Consider the following 20,846-nt stretch of genomic DNA (forward strand, 5'->3'; position numbering starts at 1 on the left):
CTGCACCTCACCTTACTTTATACCACCTGTATTTGCTGCCACTGCTCTGGAGTCCTACTAACTAGGATCAATAGCAGGAATTTCTTAAATGAAATGATGGAATTAAAATATTAATTTTCCATGTTCAAATACAAAGCTGTAACCAGTTTTAACTCTGTGACAAAATTTTCTTTCATACCACATTTATGCTGAGGAACTGAAGCACAGAAAAGGAGAGCCCTGCTTGCTACTCACCCTGCTGTTACATCTGCAATTTGGACCACCTGTCCTTGTGACTTACTTACGGACAAGTACAAGGGAGCACTGCTTAGGAACCAATGGTTTGAAAGCAAAGAGGAAGGTCAAGGGAATGTATGCAATGCACTGTCCAGTGCAATGCACTGTCATCAGCCCTACTGTGATTTGTTCAGATTTCAGCAGCCCTGGGGACCAACTGGCTCCTACAAATCCTAACCATTAGATAGCTAGACCAGCACACACCTGTAGGCTCACCTTTCCATTTTAACAAAAAGTCCACCTCTACTGATGGCATCTCAGAGTTGTAAGGGCAGACACACAGCACCGTATCATTATTTTTAATGTCCAGCATTTACAATACGAGGGCCAGAGCTTTCTCCCCAACTCAAGTTTATAAATTCTCAATTGGCTTGTGAGGCCAATAGGGATACTTCTTCTTGTCTAATTTGGTTTCTGGAAAGACTTCATTCAGGTCCTCAATGGTCATCTGATCAAATGGAATTATGTTCCGCATCTTCTCCAGCTGGAAAGAGGGGAATTGTGTTAAGGTAAACAGGGCCACAGAGATGCAAAAAAGAACCCAAGGTAAGTTACTGCCACTAGGTGAAAGATGTGTGGCCATGAGAGAGAGAAAACATATTACATCCGAAGGCCAAGGCTGATCCTTACCTCTTTTTCATATTCCTCAATCCTGGCCTTTGAGAGAGACAAAAACTCGGCACAACTTTTCACCTTAAAGAGAAGGGAGATACTCTGTTTTGAAACCAAGTTGTACTGTCCTGACCCTAAGGCTCAAAAAACCGAAGTCCCAGAGCCCACCACTCTTGCTTTCCCACTCTGTATGGAGAACACATGGCTGCCCTGACTCCTGGGTGTGCTTGCTTTGGGAAGCAAACTACAGCTTTTCCTAAATTCACAAAGATGCCCACACGAGAGAACCAGCTTACAATAGCAGTACCAAGGTTCATCGGCAAATTACTCATCTAGACAACCTACAAAATGCCTACGTTTCACAGGGGCCGGTTACTGAATGTCAGGACAAGCCGCCTGACCACCTAGCCACACTTCTCTTTGGTGGAGCCACCTGGCTTCCCACATTTGGCTTTCATACTTTCAAGCAAATAGTTAGGTGCTCCTTTTAATTCCTTCTACCTTAACCTAACTTCTAAGAAATATAGAGCCATCAGGAATTAAGAGAATTTTAAAATAAGTAAGAGTCTCAACTACTTACGTCTTCTTTTTCTTCAGCATCCACCTGAACAGTATATTTATCCTCTGGCACAGGAACCTTCAGGGCATTAAACTACAAACACAGGGACAGTTGTTATTAATATACCTGGGAGTCCAAAGAAAGGGCTCAAAGACCCCAATCCTTACAGATAAAAACACATTCTCAAAGAGGAAACCAGTATGCATCTAGAGTGTTGTAGTGGAAAGAATATTAGCCTGAAAACAGGAGCTCAAGGTTCTCAGTCCTGTCACTAACTGGACAATTCTTTATTACAATGAGCTTCAGTTTCTTCATCTAAGAACAACAGCTGGATTTGATGACCTAAAAAATGGCCTCCTAGAACCTTGTAGTTCTAAACTCTGATTTCTCTTTCAAACAAATCTCTAATGGACTGACTGGCAGAAGTCATGTTTACATAATGGCGATGAAGATGGTCTCCTTAGAAGACTGCCTAGCCTTATGGGCCCAGCACGGAGCACTATACCTGGCACAGAGGAGGCCTTCGAAAAGCATTTGTCAAATGAATAAATAAATTATGGATACTGAGGTTTAACATGTAAATGTCAGAAGAGGCTAGGTGGACGAGAAATTAAGCCAAAAGGCACAGTAAAAAGGAGCAGAAAAAGGAAGAAAACAGTGAAAGGGTAGAAAAGATGTTAGGGAGACAGGTGAGGGGCTAAAAAATAATTGAGGAAGAGTTGGAATGGAAACATTTAACTCCACAGCCCTCTGCCTCCCTAGTTAATAATGTACTGGACTGTTTCTCTGGATAAGAAACTTGCTGAATGAAGACCCTGAATTCTGTGCACATATTCACCATATAAATCTACACCCATCTTTCCTGAACTTCCTCTGGGATCTGTTAACAGCACCCTTGTTTCCATGCTGTCATCCTGAATATCTAGTTACCTACTGTTCTGCTCCGCACTCGCAAGCCACACTACAAGACCAGTGTTTTGGGTGCCTGAAGTCTCACCTTCTTCTCAAAGTCATCTACCAAACCAGCCTTCGCCACATTGGCCTTGTAGTAAGCCCAGTCGATAGCAGGTGGTTTCTCAGGGAGAGTAGCCAACCTGCTCACACAGAAAAGCAAAAGTTAAAATTGGTCTATGAGCAACAGAAAATTCACACAGTACGTTCCTTATTCCTATGGCCTAGAGCTATCATCACATTTTTCTCTAGGAGGGAGATCATAGGAATGCCAAAAAACTAGTTTCATTTGGAAAAATGTATGCTTTCTTTTAAAAAAAGATTTATTTATTTTAGAGAGAGCGTCCTCAAGTGGGGGGGGAGGGGCAGAGGGAGAGAATCTCAAGCAGACTCCCCGCTGAGCATGGAGCCTGACCTGGGACACAATCTCACAACCCGTGAAATCATGACCTGAGCCGAAACCAACAGTCAGAAGCTTAACTGACTGAGTCACCCAGGCACCCCTATGTGTGGATTTCCTTATATCAGAAGAACATCAGAAATTCATATGTAATTCCAAATCACTGTTTTGCTTCCATATTCAGTAGCAAGTTAAGAAGATCCCTCTCAGAATGGTACTGACCTGGAGGTAAGGGTCTCATTCCAGGATTTCAGGGAGTTAGCAATGGTCTTCTGGTTTCGGGGTATGATCTCCCCAAAAGCTACCCAGTCAATGGATTTTAGAGCAAGTTTTCGCGCAGCCATCTTGAGATCCTGGAAAATAAAACAGGTCAGATCAAAACAGGGCTCTTACTGAGAATCCTTTAAAGGGCACCTTAGAAACATGCATCTTTTAAGAAATAGATCAGCATCCTGACAGCTTGAGGAGTACATTTATCAACTAAAGGAATCAGGATAACTAAATAAGGATAGTTTAGCTTCTCAAATTCAAGGGATGCAACCTGGCATATAACTACATCATTTCCCCCAAGACTGTCCCCCTCTTATTCCCCAATTCTTACTCATCCTTAAAAGCCCAGGTCTCTAGTGTTTGCTCTTCACGTACCTTTGGAAATATTGCTAAAGTAATACACACTGCATAAAAGTGAACCATTTTAATACATTTCCACTCCAACTGCATGTGTTTTACTCAGATTCTCCAGTGCACAGAACCTAACACATACACAAGTTTCAACAAAGCTTAAATAGAGCAGACCCTAGGCCAGAATTTCCTAGGGGATAATACCAGCCCTGTTTACCTCAGAAGGCTGTTAAAAGTACCAAGTGAAATTGTGCACAACAATCTGCCCTACAGTCTTACCAAGTTTAAGGGGCTCTCTACTCACTCCCTACCTGATTGGTAATACCTGCACCTTCCTATTCATGTCTGATTATCCTCTGCAGCACTAGCACATACCCTGTGTATTCTAGTCAATACCCTTAACAGAGGTATTCAATACATACGTGAATGTGAGAGAAGGTGCAGAGTGGTTACAGCCATTTTTTTTTAACTAAGAAAATGGGAAAATAGTCAAACTAAATTTAAGATCAGTGCCAGACATTAGGAGAAAGACTGAAATGTCAAAGGCCTTTGCAAACTATGGGGTGGATCACAAGGGAGGCGGAAGAAATTCTCGGGATCTTAAAAAGGAACTGGTCCAACTCCTGCCTCTTGCTTTCCTTCCCTCTCAGCAATAGCTTGTTTCCAGGAGTGGAGGTGATGGGCAGGTGACTTTTATTTTAAGTAATCTCTACACCCAATGTGGGTTTCAAACTTATAACCCAGAGATCAAGAGTCGCGTGCTCCACGGACTGAGCCATCCAGTACCACCGCAGGTGACTTTTAAAGACGCCAAAGAAATAAGCGCCCTTACAGAGACTTTTCCAAGCACCAGCGCAGGTCGGCTTCATAAACGGGACTTTTGTGCCTTATATATTGCTGAATCCCCAGCGCCCAGAACAACAGGTCAGGCGCACAGGAGGTGCTCGGTGAGTATCTGTTGAAAGGGGACGCGAACCCTGCACTTGAGAAGCTCTGAGCGCCCCACACTCTCCAATGTTGGAACCCTCAGGATGAGACGGAGTGTCCCTCGCTCAACAACTTAACACTACCTCGGGGTAACGTTTCCGCAGCCCCCACACCGGACTGCCCAAGTCGGCCGCGATGGGGGCGGACCGAACGAGGCGAGCTGTGTGGAAGCACCTCGGTCCGAGGCGGCAGGGTCACAGCCCGGCCCGGCGACCTCGCGCGGGGGAGGGGAAAAGGAGGGAGCGCCGAGCAGAGCGGCGGCGGCAGCAGCTACGCCCTGGCGCCCTGCCAGCGGGCCAGTCGCAGGGCCCGGCGTCCTCGCCAGGAGTGCGACAGGGTCGACACAAGGCCTGGAGGGGGCAAAACTGGGCAGCCCGCCGCTGTCGGGCCCAACGCCCCCAAACCCCACTCACCTTCACCGACCCCGGCGGCCCAGAGACCACAGCAGCAAGGAACGGAACTGGGTCACCGGAAAGCCTCCCTGAGCCAACCCCAAAGCTGAAGGGGCGGGCCTTGCTTTGCAGGTCAGCCCGTAGAGATGGAGGCTGGTTCCGGAAGTCCCGCCCCCGAGGGCGGGCGCAGCACCTCCCCCTCCCGGGTCCCCGGGCGCTGGTTGGGGGCGCTCCCGTCCCTCTCCCCCAGCCCCACCCCCGCCGATGGGCCGGCCCGGCTCTCCCTGCCGAGAGATGGGCCGGCCCGGCGGCGCGCGGGCAGCGGCGGCGGTGGCGGCCCAAGATGGCGGAGCTGAAGCTGGACCCGGCGATGGCGGGGCTGGGAGGGGGTGGCGGGAGCGGGCTGAGCGACGGGGGCGGCCCGGGCCGCGGGCCCCCCAGCCCTCGCCCCGCCGGGCCCACGCCCCGCGGGCACGGCCGCCCGCCCGCCGCTATTGCGCCGCCGCTGGAACCGGGTCCCGGGCCGCCCGAGCGGGCAGGGGGCGGCGGTGCGGCCCGCTGGGTCCGGCTGAACGTGGGCGGCACCTACTTCGTGACCACCAGGCAGACCCTAGGCCGGGAGCCCAAGTCTTTCCTATGTCGCCTCTGCTGCCAGGAGGACCCGGAGCTGGACTCGGACAAGGTGCGCCCCGCCCTCGGGCGCGCTCCCGGCCATCGGACCCCCTTCGTGCCTCCTAGCTCGTCCCCAGATTCCTGCGACACGCTCCTCACAGGCGGGCTTTTCGGGCTGGAGCCCCCTCCCACCCCTCCCCCGCCAGGCTGGCCCTGGGGGCTGTTCTCCCCCATCCTCAGTCGCTTTCTCTCTGACCCCGCCCTTCGCTCTCAGCGACTCGTTCCCCACACAGTGCCCGCCCGCACCCACAAAACCCACTCCACACCCCTTCTCCGTATTCCTCTCTACACCTCGCATACCCGCCCCTCAGCTGTGCATGAGTTTCCCCCTGGCTCCTCGTCAGCCCCTCACTGCCTGTGCCAGATGCGTCCAGAACTGGGTCAGGGTGAGCGAAGGCATCTTTGTAGCTTTCTCAGACTTCCTCTCGGACCCCTCTGCCAAGTTGGGTGAAAGCCTGGGTCTGACAGCTGCAGGAAGTGCTTCTCATGATACCACACTTCTTTCCTGTGGTCCTGGGCCCTGAGCTCGTATCTCGTAACAGTCGCTGTGTTACCGTATTGGAGCTCAGATACATACCTTGGAAAGAGATTACCAGTTGCCAGTGCAAACCTAAGCCGACTGGTTAAGGCCATCGGAAAATGAAAACAAGAATGCTGTTGAGCAAGGGGCAAGGCTGCTAACCAGAAGTTGAGAGGTGACGAGACACTTCTAACCCATTTCCAGTTTGAAGTGTTGTTTATTAACTTCACACATTCATCATTTAGTTGCCAGCTTAAAGGCGTTGACCATAGCTTACACTACCTTCTATTCTATATAGCACTCAGCCAGTTATATTGAAATAGAAACAGAGTTGGGTTTGGGTAAAGATAGGCTGATTTTAGTTATTCACCATCTACCTCTCCTCTAATCTCAGATCGATGGAAACCTGTCCTGCCGTAACTTTAAAGAAATTCCAAAACCTTTCCTTATAAAGGAATTATTTTTATCTACCCTAAATCTCTCCTATTGCAATAGAAGCCAGTTTCTTCTTGTTCCCTTTACTGTAAAGATGAGTAGGATTAAAGCTGCTCAGCGCCAAGGCCTGGCAGTGCCAAGCTTCCTCTGGGCACAGAACTGGGGTGTGTGAGTTACAGCTGGGAATGCAGACTTCTGCCGATGTTGGCCTTGAGCTCAGGAGTATTGCCAACTATACAGAGGTTTTCTTAGAATCAGGAATGTGATTTGGGGGCAGTAGAGAAGTCAGAATGTCCATCTCAAGCAGAGATTTAAATAATCAAACTGTGGCATTTTCTTCCCTTTTCTTTATAACAGATATCCCTTAGAAGAATGGTGGTAATTGTGTCCAGGTAAAGATTTTAAAGTTCAAGTAAATGCCTGGATGACGTGACTAGACATTGTAACACCCCACCTGAAACAATCTCAGAGTACAAGATACATAAAGCTAGCCTTCTTGCCTGTAGTTTATGATAAGCAACGGCTAGCAAAACTTGCCCTCTCACTAATGAATTGTGACAGAGAGACTGAAACCCTGCCTGGACTTAGTCTGAAAGCTCCAGAGTGATACCTTTGTGTTTGGTTGGCAGGACGAGACAGGGGCCTATCTGATTGACAGAGACCCCACCTACTTTGGTCCTATCCTAAACTACCTCCGCCATGGGAAACTCATCATTACAAAGGAGTTGGCAGAAGAAGGTAAGAACAATGTTTGAACTGGGCATTTTCAAAATTCGGGCCATATCTTTAAAGCTGTTTCACAGATTTGAGAATTTTTTTGAGATTTTCATCAAGTTCATGTGCAGGTGTAGTAAAAGGTTTATGAAAGTGAGCAGGGAGTCTCTTGTTACCTAGTCTTATCTGAGGAAGTCTTGCTTAAGGGATCCCCACTGGGCTCTGTTCAGCCTCCTGAATGAGAAGGAAAATAGGTAGCTCAGTTTTGCAGTTTGCAGATAGCTTCAGGAGCATTCTCCAAACCTGCAGAATCGTCAGGATCCCTTTTTACTTTTACTTATGTGCTTGCGAGCAGTGAATGTCCGTAGCCCAAAGCATCACATCTCTGACATTAATTATTTATATTTTCAATTTTAGTTTGAACTTGCAGCTATAAAAAATAATAAAGGCTTGGCCTCATTTCTTTTAAGACTGGTCTCATGCTTCCTTGTAAATTTTTGCAGCTGACCTAATTCATTCTCCAGTCCATTGTTAGGTGTTATCATCGGTTGCCTCATGTTTTTGGTTTGTAGGGCATCTGGACTATAAGTGGGTCTAGACATCTTCTAAAAGGCTTGGTGTGGTCTCACCAAAGGCATTCAGTTGAAGATTGGGGCCTGTCCCTAAATCCAGGGCACCCTGACCTGGAAGCTTTAGCTCTGAGTAAGAAAGCTGTAATGGCTGTGCTAGTTAATGAAGTGGCCACAAAACACATCGCATGCTCGCTCTCTTTCTTTTTTTAACATTTCAAATGCATACAAAAATAAGGGGAATAGTACAATAAATTCCATGCACCCACCATCCAGCTTCAATAATTACTACCTCACGGATAATCTTGTTTCTTGAAAAGAGAAAGCTTCAGCATCTTTTCTGAAGTCTTTAAAAAATTGTTTTCTATTTTGAAACTATTTTCAAACTCAGAGAAAAGGGCAAGAATAGCACAGAGAACTCCCGGATTCACCAATTTTTAACATTTTTGTCATACTTGTGTTATCATCCGTTCTCTCTCCCCCCTCCTGTCCTTCCTTCCCCACCAGTTTTTACTTCTGAACTATTTGAGACTAAATTACAGATTCACCCCTTAATACTTCAGTGTATTTCCCAAGAACAAGGGTTCAGTATAATTATCGAGTTCAGGAAATTTAGTATTGATAAATTTTTTTTTTTTTTTTTTGCGAGAGAGAGAGAACGAGAGACAGAGAGCATGAGAGGGAGGAGGGTCAGAGGGAGAAGCAGACTCCCTGCTGAGCAGGGAGCCTGATGTGGGACTCGATCCTGGGACTCCAGGATCATGACCTGAGCCGAAGGCAGTCGCCTAACCAACTGAGCCACCCAGGCGCCCTTGATAAATATTTCTATCTGCAGCTTATATTCCAATTTTATCAGCTGTTCCAATAACTTTTTTTTATAGCAAGTGTTTTTGTCTGATACCAGATCACACATCCCACTTAATTGTCCTGTCCAAGGCCTTTGATTTTATTTAGCACAGCATTCTTTCAGTAATTGCCTTTCATGTCGTTCAAATAATAAGCATCCTATTAAATCTGGTCCACATAAATTTATACACACCCACCCCTGGTCATTTTTAGGACAAACTGGGTAAGCATTGCAAGCTCAGGAGTTCTCCAATATGACCAGTTCCAGGAAGTAAGTGACATGGGAAAAGGTGTCCTACAGCTAATGGGCAGGGCAGGGAGAGTCGGGGAAGGTGCCAAGTGGGAAACTGCAGGGGTGAAACAGAGTGAACAGAGCAGACCCAGAGCTTGACTCACTCACTTTGGAGAGAAGGAAATGGGTACACCTTAAACAGCAAAGAAATGTTTACCAGGCTGAAGGAGAGAGACTAGGCTTCCATTTGAAAAATTCAGTTCTTAGCAAGCATGGAAACTTCAGCCTATTGCTGTTTTCTGGGGAACATACACACATCTCTAACTACAGTTTGATCCTTGTCCTAGGTGTTCTGGAAGAAGCGGAGTTTTACAACATTGCATCTCTTGTGCGGCTGGTAAAGGAACGGATACGGGACAATGAGAACAGAACTTCTCAGGTAACGGGCTTTGAACTCTTTTTTTTTTTTAATAAGATTTTATTTTTAATCTCTTCACCCAGCATGGGGCTGGAACTCACGACCCTAAGATCAAGAGTCACAGGGTCCACCGACTGAGCCAGCCAGGCACCCCACGGGTTTTGAACTCTTAAAGGGAAAAGGTCTCAGTGGCTCTTTGTCGCTGTATCTGGGTGGGATTTGAAAGGGATGATGTGCTGTCAGGCAAGAGCTACCTCTCCCCTTAAAGCTGGAGGTCTATGTGGAACACGGTCCATCCACCAGGCAGACAGCACATTCGCCGCCGGACTTGTGCAGAACAAGGAAACAGAAGAACACGTAACAAAACAAAACAGCCCTCCTGTCCCTTTAAAAGAAGGAGAGGTTGTGGCTGCTCACCATTTGGTAGCAGGAGGAGCCCACCACACTTTAGGTCTGGAACCTTATTCTTGCAGAGTATCTGTCCCCCTCCACGTAAAGGCCCAGCGAGCTCTTGCTTACACCTGTTGGCCACTGTTAGGACCAGCCTTTTTTAAAGTGTGATCACGTCCCATTCAGCTCCTGATAGCCATGTGAAACCAGTCTCATGGCCTAGACTTTAGGAGCTGCTTGGGAATCATGCTTCTGAGGAAACAATCTCAAGCTTCTCTGTTTATTATGAAGTCTGGGTTTTTATATTAACTCAGTAGATAGAGTAACAACAACAACAAAACACATAATTTGCCACCTAGTTTGAGAAGACAATAGGGCACACACAGCTTATTTCACATGACATCACCCATCACATGTCATAAGTGGCCACAGTGGCATCCTTTAGGCCCTTGAGATTCTCTGCCTCCTAGGAGAGGGTCTGTGCCCTCTAGAAGCCTGAAGTCTAGCAGGGAAACAGACGGTCCCTTTCCTGTATAGGCTCTATTTTAAGAAGGTGCAGCTGCAGTGACAGAGGGCAGCATCGGACTCCACTGTGACCATCTGTCTTGTAGCCTGACTTGCCTCTTATCCCATCAGCTCCTGGTGATGGATGCTTTCCTGAGATCCAGTCTATTGCAATGTCGAATTTTTCTGTGATTCAGAAGGCAGTATGTTTCTTTCCAAAAGTCAAAACAAAACAAAAAGTAAAAAATAGTTCCTTTCTGTGTTAGACTTCATATATCCAAGTTTCTGGCTCCAAATGGAGTTTATCTGGTTGGATAACTGACACCTATGATAAGAAATGACTTTTCTTATTCACTTTATCTGTAGTAGTTTGCGAAGGTGGAAAGAAGAGCTTATTTACTTTTCTTCCTTCTGGCCGATGGCTGAAAGCCTCCTTTTTAATGTTCAAAAATGAATTTATAGTTGGTTGGCCAGGTTTGCCATTTACCGTACGAACTACAATCTGGTGGCAACAGTCTTGTTGCCATCTCGGATTCTAGGTACGTGGCATCTTTCTCTGTTGTAGATGCTTAGTAGCTGGACGTTCTGGAAACCTAGCTTTAGCCTCAATTATCTACATTCCAAAAAAACTTTTGATTGCTTAGTGTCGGTTGTGATGGTACCATGAATTATGTAATCTGAAGCCATTCAACCCTGAATGTTCTCAGTTCTTGGCCATTAGCTCAGTCCTTGAGGGCATTGTAAGATCTGCTTGATGACAGCGATTAAGCAGCGATTGAGTTAATTAGTCCTCTAGGTTCTGAAGGCTTGTGGATGTAGACCCAGTTGGAAGCTTTTTTGTCTGGGGATGTCGAGGCCTTTTTGATGCTAACTGATCTTTCCATTAGTGAAACTCTGGGCAGTGGTTTTGAGGTTGTTCAAAAACACCCTCTTTTATATGTGTCACAGACCGCTCTAAGGCGAAACTGGCCATTTGTATTTTTGTGGCTGTCCCTTCAAACACGTTATCTCCTTTAACTTGCCTATTTTTTTTTCTTTAAGATTTTAAATAATCCCAGGGGCGCCTGGGTGGCTCAGTTGTTAAGCGTCTGCCTTCAGCTCAGATCATGATCCCGGGGTCCTGGGATCGAGCCCCACATCGGGCTCCCTGCTCTGCAGGAAGCCTGCTTCTCCCTCTCCCACTCTCCCTGCTTGTGTTCCTGCTCTCACTATCTCTCTCTCTCTCTCTGTCAAATAAATAAATAAATAAATAATTTCTATACTCAACATGGGGCGGGAACTTACAACCCCAAGATTAAGAGCCACATGCCCTGACTAACCAGGCGCCCGTAACTGTTCTATATTTCAAGGAGACACACATGACAGGGATTCAGGCAAAGCCCAAGGTGTGGGTGTCCCACCCTACTTTTTAGTGACTTCTCAACTCTCCTGGTGGCTGCCACCACTCTACTACTTTGCTGTCTCTGATAATATTTTTTGTTAGGTCATTAATCTTAGTGCATTAGAGAACACCTGTGGTTTACTTTTGAAGAGAAAAATTAAAAAGAAGTAATACCTGCATCTTAAATACCTGGGGCTTTGACAGTTGTCACCAGTACCATAGATCTTTCATGATACTCTGAGTTTTATTTCCAAAATACGTGATTAGAGATCACTGAAGTCTTCCCGAGATTTGTTCTGTATTTTATGTGGAGGGAATGTTTCTCTTGGTACTCGTGTAACAATAGTTGCATTCGGTCTGGAAGGGGAGAACGTGGGAGAAAGAGCACAGCGTTGTTGGCAGCCCGGCCCGAGCCCTGGCGCGGCCTCCATCCCGACAAGCGCCGCCTGACTCGGGCAAGGCACTGAGCTGACACCAGCGTCCCACAGGAGACAGGAGCAGAAGGCGATAACGCTCTGGGCTTGTAGCACTCCGTAATCCAGAGCTGCTTTTGTTGAGCCAGTATTTCCCCAGTAGTGAGTTCTTCCAAAACGAGTTTTCCAGTTAACTGAAGCCCAGTCATCCTTTTGAAAAAGTACGGAAGCCAAATTTCCATTTTTCTTAAGGAAACAGTCCATATTTTTTAAAAATCATGTGAATATAACCAATCTCTGCATGATGGAACATCATTGTTCTGAGCTTCCGTTGCTGTTTGTGCTGTTTGGGCTCTAACAAATGCCTCATGTCCTTTGGGACGGGCAGTGGATGTGCAGCTGTCGGACCCAACACCGAATGGTCCAAGACTGACAAACACTGCGTCTTCCTGTGGGCCTCTAATTGTCCTTCTGTGAACAAGAGCTTTCATCTGGTGAGCCTGCCTCCCTGCAGCAACCCTTGCCCTCACCTGACTTTGGGTTGTTTTTTTTTTAAAGATTGATCGATTGGGGCGCCTGGGTGGCTCAGTCCTTGAGCATCTGCCTTCGGCTTAGGTCATGATCCCAAGGTCCTGTGATCGAGCCCCGCATCGGGCTCCCTGCTCGGTGGGAAGCCTGCTTCTCCCTCTCTCACTCCCTCTGCTTGTGTTCCCTCTCTTGCTGTCTCTCTCTCTCTGCCAAATAAATAAATAAAATCTTTTAAAAAAATAAAGATTGATTGATTTGAGAGAGAGAGAGAGAGACAGAACAGAGGGAGAGTGAGAGGGAGAAGCCGACTCCCCACTGAGCAGAGAACCTGACACAGGGCTCGATTCCAGAACCCTGAGATCATGACCTGAGCCAAAGGCAGATGCTTAACCGAGTGAGCCACCCAGGTGCCCCCTGACTTTGGCTTCTAAGTCTCACGGGCCAAGTCCTAAATGTGAGGGGTTCTCCTGTGGATAAAGTGTAGGGGCCTTAGTGCTGCAACTTTGGGGCATTCAGCCTTTTTGCTTCTGGTTCTAACTTCTTTTCCAGAGTTGAGTGGGCTAGCAGATGACTTCTGTCTGGGGGCGCCTGGGTGGCTAAGTCATTAATTATCTGCCTTTGGCTCGGGTCATGATCCCAGGATCCTACGATCGAGCCCCGCATCAGGCTCCCTGCTTGGCGGGAAGCGTGCTTCTCCCTCTCCCACTCCCCCTCTGCTTGTGTTCCCTCTCTCGCTGTCTCTCTGTCAAATAAATTTAAAAATTTTTTTAAATAATTTAAAAAACAATAAAAAATAAAAAATGTTTTAAAAAAATTACTTCTGTCTGAATCTCCGACACCAACTGGGTGTCCAACAGCTTATCCTATCCTGACACTAACTAATACATAGTAACTATTTCTACAGGTTTCAGGGCTCAATCCCACACTTCAGATGCCAGTGCCACGTCCCAGGTCCCCAGGCAACTTGCACTTCTGTCCATCGTGGCTACAAATTGAAGGGTCCCATGACATCCCCCTTTGGGTTCAGTAATTTACTATAACAACTCCTAGAACCCAGGAAAATGCTCTACTTACTATTAAAGTTTATCTCTAGGAGACAAGCAACAGCCAGATGGAGAGAGACATGGGGTGGGGTCTGAGTACAGGAGCCTTCGTGCCTGTGCAGTCGGGATGTACCGCTTGCCCGGCTCCTGGTTATGTTTGCCAATTTGGAAGCTCCCTGAACCCCAGTGTTGAGGGGTTTTTAAGGATGTTTCATTATGTAGGTACAACTAATTAAATCATTGGCCGTTGGTGATCAAATTCAGTCTTCAGCCCCTCTCCCTCCCACTGATGTCCAGGGTTAGCAAGTAGGACTGGATGTTCTAACCTTCTAACGGTGCTTGGTCTTTCTGGGGACCAGTCATTAGCACAAAAAAGACATTTTTATCCCTCAAGAAATTGCAGGGGTTTTAGGAGCTCTGTGCTAGGAACCAGGAACAAAGACCAAATACTTATTTTTTAGTATACACTTTTGTAATGCGAGTGCTACCATTTAACACTCAAACACTTTCACTCTCAGCTACCATCAGCAGAGGGTAAAAGTGGTTTGAACATTGGTATATTGTGGGATTCCTATTTAATATATTATTCCCATAATAAGGTTTCACTCTGAATAAGCCAAAATATGGTCCACATTTTCAGCATGTATGTCAGATATGAACCACTTAAGAAGATGATGTGACTTTCTTGTCCGAAGTGATTTTATTCTGTTTTCTACTTTGGGAAATAGACGAAATCTAAGCACATAATTCATTTCTCTGAACTTGAGAATTATTTTACCCACGAATTCATAGCCTTGGGCCTTTTTTTTTCTTCCTTTCCTTGGATGAGTTTTTATTGAAAAATGGCATTGCTCCTTGTCAGAGGGGCTAGTGTGTGGCTGTCCAGAAAAAATGTCCAAGCAAACTCCTTTTCGGTGTTTGTTTTTGGGAAGAGCCGCACCAGGGCAGCTGCAAACTGTGTGTCCTTGAGATTGTTCTTCAAAGTCTGTTGGTTGTCACAGGGCCCTGTGAAGCACGTGTACAGAGTCCTGCAGTGTCAGGAGGAGGAGCTTACGCAGATGGTCTCCACTATGTCTGATGGTTGGAAATTCGAACAGGTATGTTTCCCAGGAGGCCACGCACCTCAAACCATCGCCACCCATAGGCAGCTCATAACCCAGGGGGTTCGTAGGGCCAGGTGGGCCAGGTGGGAACCTGTTCAGAAACGTGGGAAAGAGCCACTTGGTGTGGATTATTTGCTCGGTCATACAGGTTGAGTTGGGGAGAATTCCAAATAGTATCATGTCTCCCGACCTCACATCCAAGTTTCAATTTGATTGTGCCCAGAGGGAGCCAGCCAGCTTGCTTAGGCTTGAAAGTGCCTCTCTGGGGTTTTTCCCTCCCTCAGAGGGATTCCTTTCAAAAGTGCTCAGTTGGGCACCTGGGTGGCTCAGTCGGTTAAGTGACTGCCTTCGGCTCAGGTCATGATCCTGGAGTCCCGGGATCGAGTCCCGCATCGGGCTCCCTGCTCGGCGGGGAGTCTGCTTCTCCCTCTGACCCTCCTCCCTCTCATGCTGTCTCTCATTCTCTCTCTCTCAAAAAAAAAAAAAAATCAAAAGTGCTCAGTTGACACATTCTAGAATAAGTACCTGAAGGGGGCTAGGATTCAGCAACAGCCCTTCCTTTCCTTCCCCCAGAGTGAGAATGCTATCATTCCGAATATATATGTAATCCATCCAGAAAAGCATGAACAGGTGTAATGTGAAAGGAGTCAGGCATGGTGAGAAGTGTGTTTCCCATCAGTCTGTGCATTTCTGTTCCTTCAGCTTTGTGCCGTGGCGGAAGTATCTAAACAAAGCCACACAGTCAGAATTGTACTGTTTTCTTCCATTAGATGGCAGAATTGTTCAGCTCATCTATTGTGTTCGCCACAGGGAGGCTGGGCACGCACAGAATGAATTGTTACAGTTTTGTGTGGATCATGCCAATTTTTGTGCAGAATTGAAGAGTCAGTTGAATGGTCACCATAAACTCGCCTTCTCAAATAGCGGCTGTGCTTCCTGTTAAGGGCATTGTGTTATAGATCGAATATACAGGTGTCTCGGCCTTCAGAGCCAACACAGGATCATTCCTCACATTTTCCTGCACTGCTGAATCCATTCTGCCTATATATGTCAGCCTAGCTCCTAGTCAGGTGGGGGCTGCAACATGTTGCCATACTTCCACTCCACAAGTATTTCCCCTGATATGTCCTTTTTTCTTTTTCAAAGATTTTATTTTTAAGTAATCTCTATGCCCAACATGGGGCTTGAACTTATGACCCTGAAATCAAGAGTCACATGCTTCTCCTACTGAGCCAGCCAGACACCTCTCCCTGGTATAAGTCTTAAGCAAAGAATACTATAAAAAAAATTTTTAAGTATTTTTTTTTAAGATTTTTTTTTTTTTTTTTTTGAGAGAGATTGAGCATGAGAGTGGGGTGAGGGGCAGAGAGAGAAGCGGACTCCCCACTGAGCAGGGAGCCCAATGCAGGACTCAATCCAGGGACTTTGGGATCATGACCTGAGCCAAAGGCAGACACTTAACCGACTGAGCCACCCAGGGGCCCTTTTAAGTATTCTTTATGAAACCAGTGAATAATTTTGAATCTTTTTCTCATCTTGTTAATGTTCTAGGGGCAGGTGAGGCATGTTTGTACTAACTCTGTTATATGGATGAGGAAGTTAAGGCACAGGGAGGCAGAGGGGCCCAAAGCCCATTCATAGAGCAAGTCAGTCATGTTCTTCTTTTTCTTTTCCTTTTTTTTTTTTTTTGAATTTTTTTTTTTTTTTTTTTTTGACAGAGACACAGCGAGAGGGAACACAAGCAGGGGGAGTGGGAGAGGGAGAACAGGCTTCCCGCGGAGCGGGAAGCCCAATGCTGGGCTCAATCCCAGGACCCTGGGATCATGACCTGAGCCGAAGGCAGATGCTTAATGACTGAGCCACCTGGGCACCCCTAGTCATGTTCTTCTGACTTGAGGCCCTACATGCTTGCCCAGATGACTTACTCTTTGGCTCCATTTTTCCCTGTGCATGTGTATTTCCTATTTAGAATTGAATCCTGAATTCAATTCGCTAAAAAGGTTAAAAGTTCCAGCAGCATATGGCTTATGGTAACTCTTCAGTGATTCAGTGCTTTCCAGAGCCTTCTGAGTACCAGTCCCCGGTCTAGGACTTCTGCCTAAAGATGAGCCAGCTCTGTGTAGGTGTTTGGCTGAAACAAGTGTCCATTCTCATTCACAGAAACATTCTCATTCACCTCGGTGTTTGCTAGAAGAAGTATGATCATGTTAGTCCTGGTTGCTGCCTTTGAGATTGTTTCAAGTGGTTGGGTGGGGAGACAGTGGCAGAGCCCATACTTTCCTTCTCTGGAGAAAGTTTGTTGAGGATGCCCTGGTGAGTAACTGAGATCCAGATGTCCCCCGGGGCCTTGATAGTCCTGGACAGTCATCATCCATGAGAAGCAAAACTACACAGTTCAGTCAGGAGGAGGGTTGGATTTGTGTAGCACTTTGGTACCTTAAGGTGAATGTTCACCATATTCTTGTTCTGTCAGCTAATCAGCATTGGATCTTCCTATAACTATGGAAATGAGGATCAGGCAGAATTCCTCTGTGTTGTCTCCAGAGAACTAAATAATTCTACCAATGGCATCGTCATAGAGCCCAGTGAAAAGGCAAAGGTAAGAAATTGCGTCACCAGAACTTTGTCTCTGACTCGTTTGTTTCCGGCCCCTCAAGGGGCTTTGTCTGAACCGTTCGTTGCTTGAGGTTTCTTCCCTTTCCTTCTGAAGCAAGCTTTGCATTTTGCCTTCATTTTGGTCTTTGACTGTTACAATTTGAATCAGGATTTATGGAGCAGAGACTGAGGGTTCTTAGTTAGGAAACGGGTACTGAAATAGGGTAGACTTACATACCCTTGTCAAATCAATGAAAAAATCTTATTGCCTCTAATTTCTACAACGTGAGAATTCTGAAACTCAAAACTGGAAAATATTTTGTGTTCATTCCTTGAAACTGTTCTCTTTTTTTTTTCCCCTGCCTCAAGAGAAAAGGTATTTGGTTACCTTTGTGACCTCCTCACCTTATGTAACTGGAAAACTATACGCTGTTCTCTCACAGGCTCATACGCTCACACCTGCACTCCTAAGTCAGCAGCACATGGTGTGTCTGAACCATTTCCTTTAGCGTCAACAGCATGTAATCTTGGGGCCCCACGGTGTTCAGCAAGAGTCTTTTACAACTGAAGTTCTTCAGGGGAGGTCGGGGCTGCAGCCCTGCCTTGCCTCTTGGTTTAACAAGGATTGTTGTGCTACTCACGAGGGTCCAGCGGAAAGCAGCCGTGGGTCTCTTTTCCCTCAGCAGTCTGCTTAGCAGCCTCAGCCTAAAAGGAAGTCTGCTGCAAAGTCTGAGCCTCAGCCCTCTCCCCGATCTTTCACTTGCAGATTCTTCAGGAGAGAGGATCTCGGATGTAAATTCCAGATCCTTAACCAACAGGAGAGCAACCCGGCAGAGCACCTCGTGAAGTTAAATCTTGCTCCTGTACAGTAACCGAGCTACTGCAAAGCAAAGCTGAGCCTGGCCCCCCAGTGGAGAAGTGTTCTGGTCAAAACCAAAGGAACCCCTGCCCCCACCCACAGGAACCTGAAGACAGATACGGCTCCCGGCTGCAGAATACCTTTTCAGAAACCTGCTTTTGTTCTCTTAGCCAGTGTTGTGACAAATCTTTATAACCGCAGCTGGGCTGGGTTCCCAGTTGGAGCCCTTATGGACATCTGGGGGAAGGGAAGAGGAAGGCTTAGCTCCTTGTACATGCCCATACTTCAGGGAAGCTGGAGCAAATGAAAGAGGATCGTCCCTGAGCTGTGCCATATTTTCACCTGAGTGCCACTTTGGACGTTGGCAGCTGCTTTGTAACACTATCTTTCCCCTTCTCTGCACCCCAAACTAATGCAGCAGATGCCAAGGATCGTGGCTTCAGTTTGTCAAATTGAATTGAGGTTTTGGATAAAGGATAGAGTTGCCAGAGTACCTCCACATTCCCGTGAACAAAACCTCTTTGAGGAAGGGGATGATGGGGTGTCCTTGGTTGTGGGGGGGGGTTGGGGATCGCCGCTCTGGGTTTGGGGCACTCAGCTGCTACCATGTTCATCCTTGCCTCATTTACTTACCTCCAGTAGCTTACTTTCTCCCCAAGAGGAGGTCTGGGGCAGGTGGCATCCTGCACTCTGTCACACAGACAGATGGGAGCTTCAGGTAGTTGGTCTGTAGCCTTCACTCACCCTCCGTTGGTCCATCTTCCTTCTCTGACTTTTTAAACTGGACCGAAGATAAAAGGGACTTAGGAACCTCTGATGGCTTGGGGTGGGGACAGCATTTCTTTGAAAGTTGCCAGATGTGTTATGTTGTAGTATCCAAAAGTGTTATTTTTGTGACTGTCTCTTGGAAATGCCTTGACTGAACATTCAGTATTTATTTGTGTCTCTTCTCGGTTTCTAACCTTAACAAACTTGCCTGACAGGTGTGTCAGTGACCCCACACCATCCCCAGTAGAGTGTATGTGTTTGCCGGGCAGTCCAAGGATGCCACCCCTTAGCATCACTTCCTTCTTCAGAGTGCCGTGTCATGGAGAATCAAATACTTGTTTGACCAAGGAGGGGAGTAAAGCCCTCCTTTGGGCTGGGATCACGGAGTTTGTAGCTGGATCTTCTCTCTGAGCTTTTGAGTCTTGGTGAGCAGTCATCGAATGCAAAGGGCCAGAGAATCCTTATTTTTCCCTAGATGACTTTCCTAGTGTGGCAGATGGCCCAGAGAAGGGGAAGGTGCCATGGGACCCTCCGTCTGTACAGCCACCTCGTGCCAGTCACTCCTGGCTTCCTCCGCAGCGGAGTGTCTATCTGCTCCACAGCTCAACTGCTTCCTACGTGGGTCTGGGGCTATAATTTTTGGAAATGACTTACAGGCTGTGCTAAGTGTCTTTTGCGCTTGTGACCTGCCCATGTGCAGATGGCGTAACTCTTCTTCAGGATTCTCGCTTTGACCTTACCTGTGTGTAGAGCAGGATAGAAATGTGTGCGCAGGGGTGTCTGCTGATATGTGAGCGTGCATGTGGGCGTCGGCACCTCAGAACTCTGGCCTGTGCCCACGATTTCTACAGCTGTAAAATGTTACAGGAACTTCTCCCTACGGAAAAGCAGTCACCTTTCAAAAAAGCCACAGATATCATCCTATCATCTTTCAGAAAAAATAAAAAGATTTGAGAGTGTCAAGGAAAAGCTGCTCTGACGAGAGTAAGACAGAGGACTTTGGAAGAGGTGCTCTTTGGCCAATTCAAACAAGTAACGTTTGACTCAAAAGAGGGAAAGCAGCCTCATTTGGAGCCTGAAGCCCAATCAGATTTGCTTCCCAGGGCATGCCTGGTGACGGCCGTGCCCCCCAGCCTGCACAAAGGAGTGTCAAGCAAGGTGGACCAGAGGGCAGAGGAGAGCGAGCCCCTCAGAAACACATGGTTACTCATTTCTCTTTTCAGAGTCCCACAGAGGATCCCGTAGAAAGGCTGCTGAGCCCCTTACTCAGCAGAGGAACAAACAGAGGTGACATTTCTGCTCTCCTAGAGGGCTGGCTTTCGTGAGGATTCCTTCCTCATGGCAGCCCAGTGCCAGTTCAGTGCTCCTGAATCTGAAGATGATTCATTTCCTAAGGTTTCTGGAAAAGTACTCACCCCAGCCCTTTATGAACCGAGTCAGTATTTTTTCCTGAAAGCCTTCTCCCCCTGAAAGAGTCTGGCTGATGACTTCGGAGAGAGGTCTTGCCATCGGTTTGGGGGTGTCACATGGCCAGTGACCCACATTCTCTCCAGCTGCCCAGTGCTGCCAGGTGGGAAGGGTCTTCCTTCCTTCATTCTGTGCTCAGGCCCGAGGCCACGGGCCATGCAGGCCCAGCTCACGAAGCAGCCTGGCCTCTTCTAGGAAACGCCACAATAGGGCGCTTCTGTCTTTCCCTCAGAACCTGCTTTCTCCTTGGCAGTGAGGCATGGCCCAACCTCCTCTAGAGCGACTTCGTTTCTGCAGTCTTAACTGATCTCAGGGGTGTCGGCGAGGTGTAGGGGAGGAAGGGACAGAGATGCTGGGGGGGAGGGGAGGCCCAGAGGACACCCACACCCTCCAGCATGGCCTTTGACCCAGAGGTTAGGGACCATGCCTGTCACTTGTAGGGGCCGTTTGTTACTGTTTGTGTATTTGAATAAAGTCTGAAATGCTGTGACCTTCTTTTGTCAATAAAGACATGAAACAAACCTCTGACTCACCTTGGTTTCCCATCACTCCTGATGATTCTCAAACTGTTCTCAGGAGATGAACTTCACT

The 20,846-nt window shown here is 47.1% G+C and overlaps 2 protein-coding genes across 3 annotated transcripts; one reads left to right on the forward strand and one right to left on the reverse strand.

The window, feature by feature from the left end:
* Nucleotides 1-491: 491 nt before the first annotated feature.
* Nucleotides 492-5,894, reverse strand: ATP5PD (ATP synthase peripheral stalk subunit d). 2 transcript variants are annotated; one of them, XM_064583179.1, is made up of 6 exons: nt 5,771-5,894; nt 3,021-3,151; nt 2,445-2,541; nt 1,469-1,540; nt 907-969; nt 492-760 (listed from the first exon to the last, which is right to left on the reverse strand). In XM_064583179.1, exons 2-6 carry the CDS (start codon nt 3,140-3,142, stop codon nt 629-631), a joined length of 486 nt encoding a protein of 161 aa, XP_064439249.1. In that variant the 5' UTR covers nt 3,143-3,151; nt 5,771-5,894; the 3' UTR covers nt 492-628. The 2 variants fall into 2 exon arrangements, with proteins under 2 accessions (XP_064439249.1, XP_064439248.1); XM_064583178.1 differs by lacking the exon at nt 5,771-5,894 and adding an exon at nt 4,820-4,976.
* On the forward strand, nt 5,072-20,776 carry KCTD2 (potassium channel tetramerization domain containing 2). The gene is made up of 6 exons (XM_045888499.3): nt 5,072-5,480; nt 7,055-7,163; nt 9,134-9,225; nt 14,465-14,560; nt 17,040-17,165; nt 17,928-20,776. Exons 1-6 carry the CDS (start codon nt 5,142-5,144, stop codon nt 17,955-17,957), a joined length of 792 nt encoding a protein of 263 aa, XP_045744455.1. The 5' UTR covers nt 5,072-5,141; the 3' UTR covers nt 17,958-20,776.
* Nucleotides 20,777-20,846: the final 70 nt, after the last annotated feature.

The sequence above is a fragment of the Mirounga angustirostris genome, unplaced genomic scaffold, assembly GCF_029215605.1.
Source record: "Mirounga angustirostris isolate CCGP_5_RB_7025 unplaced genomic scaffold, mMirAng1.0.hap1 SCAF_17, whole genome shotgun sequence".
NCBI classification, from domain to species: domain Eukaryota; kingdom Metazoa; phylum Chordata; class Mammalia; order Carnivora; family Phocidae; genus Mirounga; species Mirounga angustirostris.

Bases quoted from the DNA above. Each gene is read 5' to 3' on its own strand.
- ATP5PD (XM_064583179.1), bottom strand. From the start codon at position 3,142: ATGGCTGCGCGAAAACTTGCTCTAAAATCCATTGACTGGGTAGCTTTT. The intron at 2,542-3,020 runs GTCAGTACCATT...CTGTGTGAGCAG, and splicing joins AATGAGACCCTTACCTCCAG to GTTGGCTACTCTCCCTGAGA. The intron at 1,541-2,444 runs GTGAGACTTCAG...CTGTGTTTGTAG, and splicing joins TAGATGACTTTGAGAAGAAG to TTTAATGCCCTGAAGGTTCC.
- KCTD2 (XM_045888499.3), top strand. From the start codon at position 5,142: ATGGCGGAGCTGAAGCTGGACCCGGCGATGGCGGGGCTGGGAGGGGGT. The intron at 5,481-7,054 runs GTGCGCCCCGCC...TTTGGTTGGCAG, and splicing joins CGGAGCTGGACTCGGACAAG to GACGAGACAGGGGCCTATCT. The intron at 17,166-17,927 runs GTAAGAAATTGC...TTTCACTTGCAG, and splicing joins AGCCCAGTGAAAAGGCAAAG to ATTCTTCAGGAGAGAGGATC.